Source organism: Phaseolus vulgaris, chromosome 9 (assembly GCF_051622355.1).
Source record: "Phaseolus vulgaris cultivar YP4 chromosome 9, ASM5162235v1, whole genome shotgun sequence".
Classification (NCBI taxonomy): domain Eukaryota; kingdom Viridiplantae; phylum Streptophyta; class Magnoliopsida; order Fabales; family Fabaceae; genus Phaseolus; species Phaseolus vulgaris.
In genome coordinates, this window is record NC_143506.1 from 24,775,966 (window position 1) to 24,782,365 (window position 6,400).

At 33.8% G+C, this 6,400-nt stretch overlaps 1 protein-coding gene across 4 annotated transcripts; it reads right to left on the bottom strand.

Moving 5' to 3' along the window:
• On the bottom strand, positions 1 to 6,032 carry LOC137821868 (fatty acid amide hydrolase). Of its 4 annotated transcripts, none has more exons than XR_016515700.1 (21): positions 5,854 to 6,023; positions 5,628 to 5,733; positions 5,204 to 5,313; positions 5,028 to 5,088; positions 4,743 to 4,930; positions 4,069 to 4,198; positions 3,384 to 3,461; positions 3,135 to 3,282; positions 2,889 to 3,001; positions 2,630 to 2,705; positions 2,471 to 2,542; positions 2,336 to 2,387; positions 2,093 to 2,164; positions 1,911 to 1,974; positions 1,614 to 1,714; positions 1,434 to 1,526; positions 1,171 to 1,239; positions 1,017 to 1,081; positions 830 to 891; positions 542 to 637; positions 1 to 237 (listed from the first exon to the last, which is right to left on the bottom strand). XR_016515700.1 is itself a non-coding variant. In XM_068626656.1 (21 exons), the coding sequence occupies exons 1-21, from the start codon at positions 5,857 to 5,859 to the stop codon at positions 157 to 159; spliced, it is 1,860 nt and encodes a 619-aa protein (XP_068482757.1). In that variant the 5' UTR covers positions 5,860 to 6,032; the 3' UTR covers positions 1 to 156. The 4 variants fall into 4 exon arrangements, 3 of the variants coding, with proteins under 3 accessions (XP_068482757.1, XP_068482759.1, XP_068482758.1); XM_068626656.1 differs by having other exon boundaries at positions 1,911 to 1,991; positions 5,854 to 6,032; XM_068626658.1 differs by having other exon boundaries at positions 1,911 to 1,991; positions 5,840 to 6,032.
• Between the last annotated feature and the right edge of the window lie 368 nt (positions 6,033 to 6,400).

Here is a 6,400-nt window from a genome sequence, read left to right on the forward strand (position 1 = left end):
TAAAAGGTAAAAACTAATATCTAATAATCTAATTCAAAGGATAGTACAAGAAGCAGCAAAGGACTAAAAATTATAATAATAATAGTACATGAAATTCACCAAAAGAAAGAAAAAGAAAATTGGTGAGACAAACCAAACTATTTATTGAGCTTCAAACTACATGGCATCACTATCAATCTTCTTTCTCAGCAAGTCAAAGTAAACCTTTGGCTTTCTGTACTCTGAGATGCACATAACCTGATTCAACACAGAACACCATATTTTCAATGCCAACCAAACCAATACTTATCAACTTTGCAAACTCACTCATTATTATATTGCAAACTTTCATAGTCTTCAGTCTCTCACATACACAAAATAATATATTCCTATTTGATTACATCACTTAGTATTGATTATTCAATAAAAAAACCAACTTTACCTGTAAAAATATATACTACATTATTTTTATTTTGTTTCTTATTTAAAAAAATATATAAAAAATACTGTAAATAGTATTTTTATAATTAAAAAAAATTGTTTAGAGAAAAAGGAATTTTACCTGCACTGCAAATGCCAAATGGATGAGTGTGGCTTCAGACCAAGGCCTTCCAATAAACTGGAGCCCAATAGGTAAACCTAATCTATCGAATCCAACCTGTGAAATGGCAAACACACAATTATAGCAGATCAAAAATAGGTAAAAATACTGTGAAGTTTGATTACAATTTAACTTCTTTATGAACTAATTAATAAAAAAATCATTTTTTTAGAAATATTATTTATAATTTATGTATTAGTAATTTTAGTTTAATATGAAGAAACTAAGTAAAAGTGGGTATAATCCTACCGGAACAGTGACAGCAGGAAGTCCCAGAAAGTTTCCTGCTATGGAATAACGAACAAGTGCAGCTGAAAATTGTGGCAAAAAAAAATCAATTTTTGGTGCTTCATATGTAGAGTGCTACCAATAACTTCAAAATAACATGCTGTGCTTAATGTCATTCTTAATCAGATGAATTTCATTTATGCTGTACCTCCATTCACGTAGTCAAGTTCACCGGTCTGAATAGCATCATCTTGAATTGGATATGCAGTAACACTGTTACAGATAAACATCATAAATGTGTTACCAAAGTGCAAAACAAAAAGAAACCACCATTCTTTGATGTTTGAGGAAACAGGACAAACCCAGTTGTTGGTGAGACAATGACATCTGCCTCGGCAAATATTTTCTTGTGAAATTGCAGCTGGCGATTCCTGATCATATTTTTAACAAGCTTTCATTCAAAGAAAAAAGCTGCTGTAGGTAGAAATTCCTAATGTGACCAAATTCAGTTCTATGGACTTTTTTCTTAAGCAAAACACTATCTACTATTAGTTAAATTGTGTGTTCAAAAAACAGTAATTTTATTAATTAGCATGATTTATTGGCCGAAATTGTTGTATCTTACCTCATTTTCTGAGCTTTAAGATACTCCATGCCGCTGAAAGAACCATAGATGCTTTGTGCTACTCTTACATCCCATCCTAATTCTGCAAAATTCCTTTGGTAGTAATTTGGTGGTGTCAGCAACACTCCTCAAGCTAGAGGACAATACGGAGGAAAGGAAAAAGTTTATAAGATGACATACTTTTCTTTAAAAGAATCAAGTGCAGTAGAAGACTCAGTTCCGATTGTCGTATAGTGTGCCAGGCGCATTGCTTCTATCTCTGGTATGGTCACATCTATGATCTTGTATGTTTGAGACAGAAAGTTAGCAGGTTAGGAAGTGATGACTGTGATGAAGTGCTTTGAGAATTTTCTGCCTTAAAAAGATGGCTTCTTCCAAATTCACATCAAATAAGATATGATTTTAATTATGTGGGCAAAGTAGAAACCATGATAATATATCAGTGGTCACCATTAGCATTTTTATAATTTTCAGTACCTTCCAATTGTAATGATCCTGAAGCTGGTACAAAGTTTTGGAGCAGCATATTCTGACATCATTGCTGCAATCATCAAACCACTAATTGATGGAAGTAGTGGTTAAACAACATGATGTTAACCTATTTCAAAAAAATTGATAATCATAGTGCATATATTTGTAGCTGGCAACAGGTCTCTAACCTTGCCGTATTTTGCTAATTTGATGTCAGATATGGATTTTGTTAAACTCAGCCGTGGAAGATTTATGTTGGTCTGAAGATTACATAATGACATAAGAAATTCAAGATATTAGAACATGATAAAATTTAGACTCGGTCTCTAGAACTTGAAAGTTCAAATCTAATCAGAATTATATGTGATATTAGAAACATGGAAAGACTAATCCAGAGTAAAAAATCATTAATTTGAAAAATACGATCTTACCAATACACTGAAGATCTGATCAGATGGAATTTCACCACTGATAGCTGCATAACTATAAACAATGAAACAGTAGATGTTGTAAAACAAATGTTAAAACCTCCTTGAAGAAAATTTATCATAGAAAGGAGTACTAACACAATCAATGCATCCTCAACTGTGCCTGCTAGTATTCCTACCATTCCAACTGTCCAATTCAGGGGAAGAACTCTGAATGTAGCAGAAGATCATTCTCCTAAGTCATTACATTACAATCCTTCAAGTATTGAAACATGATGATAAAACAAAGATACCTACCCATCATGTGGTATACGTGCAAAAGTTGGTTTTAGACCAACAACACCGCAAAGAGCTGCTGGCATCCTTACAGATCCTGAAGCGATGAATGAGCAAACATCATAAGTAGTTCATCAACGTTTTCAATTATATCTACTCTTAATATTCGTGCACTACTGAGCCAGATTTAACAAGCAAATTCATATATATGAATCCTACTAAGCAATAATAATGAATGCTGATTTCTCTGGTCTTTCATGTAGAGATATAAAGCAAATACCTCCCCCATCAACACCAAGGGCAACAGGACACAGTCCAGCAGACACCAGAGAAGCAGATCCACTAGAAGAACCTCCTGCAATCTTATTGGTATCATATGGGTTTCTAGCAGGCCTACAAAGAAAATAAGCAAACATGCTCTTATAACCAACTAGTTCCACGAACATTCCTTCATTCATACTTAATTCACAAGACAATTCCTCCCAAGATGTCACATAATGTGAAGTATAACACAAGGTGCTCTTACCCATAATGTGGATTTATCCCACTGGTTCCAGAACCAAGTTCATGCATATTGGTTTTCCCCACAAGTATGGCGCCACATAACCGTAGACGCTTAACGCAGCAAGCATCATCGTTACACGGCCTTTCTTTGTGAAGCCACGTTGTACCTCCTTTAGAACAACATTTTTAGAGGCTTAAGTGAATCATGAAATCAACAGATAATCATTTGAATAGAAGACACCTTAGGGAAAACAATAACACGTTACACTACCTGTTGTTGGATAGGGCAAACAGTCTATCTCATCCTTGATAGCAACAGGAACTCCGTCTAACACTGAGATTGGTTCCCCTGCACACATAGTATTACATTAAGTAAGTATCTGAACATTGTTGAGTACACATAATATGTGAAACACAAATGAGGATAAAGCCTAAAGAAGAAAGGGCAATTAGTGCCTCAGTTATTAGTACTAATAGTCTGCAAATATGACAATGCAATTTCTGGGCTACTTCAATAGTTAAAATTATTGTTTTCTAGCTTCAAATATTAGAATATGAATATAAATGCTAACACTGTATTCTTTTAACACACTCTTTATTGTTGATTGAAAATTAGTGAAAAACACAAAATTGTGTTGGTCCTACTTCTTATATAATGAGATCTACTCCTTATTTCGTAGTTCCTAATAATAACTACTAATAAAAATTGTGCTAGGAGTGTGTTAGAAAATGTGTTTTCAGAACTCTTAGAATATAATTCATTAGACTTGTACGGTTGGCAAATGGCCACACATGTTAGTAGAAAGTGGAGTGGGGGAAATGTAAGTAGGATACATCTTATCTTTGGATGCAGAAATCACATATAGCCATAATTATGAGTTTCAATAGCAACAATCCCATCGGAAGGGATCACTTAAATGTTGAATTGAATTAACATTTGACTTGTTGTGAAGTACCTCTTCGATATCGATGAGTTGATTCAGCTGCTTGTCTAAGAATATCATCAACACTATAGTGAATAAAGAATCCCATTTGGAATGAGGGTTTTGTGGATTCATCAATAGCTGCAATAAATCGTTCAGCAACCTGCAAAAAATGAAAGAAGAAAGAGAGTTAATGAATATATTAGTACATCAAAATTCTGAAGTCAGAGCGAACTAGAAACGAGAAGGACTTGTGGTTGTAAGCATAACAGAAATACTATATATTGAATGTCCTTGTAGATGCAGATTATTAAATGTACAAGAATACTACCTTTCTAGTTCTTAAGCTTTTTCAAGTTTATGCTTTTAGTCATTCATCTAAATTTTGAGCTGTCAAAGTTTCTGATTTTTTTTCTCTTCATCGCTTTTAGAGCTTGTTATCAAGTAACAGCCATCGCTTTTAGAGCTTGTTATCAAGTAACAGCCTTAATGGATAAAAGTAACAATGACTTTGACAACCTAATGACGTTATTCATCAATTAACACTGTTTCTTGATGGTAAAAAACTGAAAGAGACAAAGCAGAAAAATTCAAGAACTTTAACCTGTCAAAATTTAAATTTAAATTAGAAACTAAAAGCAGAATTTGAAAAAATGTAAAGACAGGAAAAGATAATAAAACTTAAGAATATCAAACGATGAAAATACCAAGCTTGGTGTTATGTCCCCTGAACGGTAAGCTTTGGCATAATCCATTATTGTCCAGCGGCAGAATGAAGAATTTGTTCCATCAAGTGTTTCCTGTGAAGATACAGGCAAACAATCTAGTGCAAGATGAACTTTCTCAGGAGGTTGCAAAGAAGAGTCTAAGCATTTGACTTTTCTTTCTTTTATGTCTGCAAGAGTAAACAGAAACGGTGACCACTTTCTCTTAAGGCAACCTAAGGCCAAAGTTTTGCAATCAAATATGCTCATGTCCATAATCTCTCAAACCTTCAAAATCATGCAAGGGAACAAAGAGAGGCGGTTCTTGGAACTCGGCATTTGTGATAAGCTGTGGAAATGAAATAAAATAAAAAGCACTTGGTTAGAGATGTTCTTTAGAATTTAATGCTTACTGGAAAAGAAGTTCTTGAAATGGAAGAATACAAAATGGTCATGGAGCATACCCGGTGAATAAGATTGTTTCCCTTCAATATGAACAGTAGCAAGGTTCCAAGTATTGGAAACTCCAATAGATAAGTGAAAATCTTGACCAAAAGTCCAGTCATGCGGGGAGCTGTGATGGTAAAGATCATTAGTAGTATTTTGTGGTTGTGCATGGATATCATCCATCATTATCAAGACTCTTACAAGCTAACTTTCTGAATCAAATATCAAATCAAATGTCATTGTTAAAACTTAAAACACAGCACATGCAGACCCTTTCTGAACCTGATACAGTGATACATCATACTAGAGAGTAGTCAATGCTATAATTCTCACAAGAACTCAATGGAAAACCATACTAGGAGAACAACAAATCAAGATACCATGATGCTAGGAGAGAAAGAAAAAAAGAAAGAAAGAAAGAAAAGACAGTGCATGATGAACCTTTGACATTCGCTTGCAGGTAGAATTCAGTGCTGTAGGAGCCTAAGTCCACATCCTTCACGGGCCTGTAAACCACACCCTTACGTTTCAAGAAATCCATTAGCCCCTGAAGGATGTTGAAGAAAAATGTCAGAAGGGTAGATAACTAGTTATAGGAAGATTTGGCGGAGATTACTAAAGGAATGAGGTAGAAGTTCGATGTGCTTTTTGACCATGCATTCTTAACTGTCATGTTGATGGATAAAATCTGGTATGAAAACTAGTAGCCAAAGTGGTTTGCGTGAAATGGTAGAATTTACACTGATAAAGTTAAAACAAAACCTCACAATAGTTTTGATGTCTCTTTGGTGTGAAAAGCTCAACTACTTTTGCATGAACAAAACTTCAGAAATTTTCAACCCCAACAGTAGGGAATACCAATATAAGCCTTTTTTTTTTTTCTTACCCACACTTTACAAACTTTCACTGCAAGAATGTTTATTGTTTAATTACACTCTCTGTCTTTCATATACTTTCTCCTTACATCTTTTCACTGTTTATAAGTATCATTTTAGACTATATCTTAGTATTCGATATCCTAAATTATACTCTTTCTTCTTTTCTTTTTTTTTTAAGATTCATCTTAATCATTTACTTCAAAGATTTCATTTCAATATTCTAATTTTTAAATTTGATCAGTTTAGTACTTCCAACATTCTGATGAACTTAATTTAAAACACAGTTGATGTTTAAACCAAAAATAGTTAAGTATATAAAGTGGTGTTAAATGAATA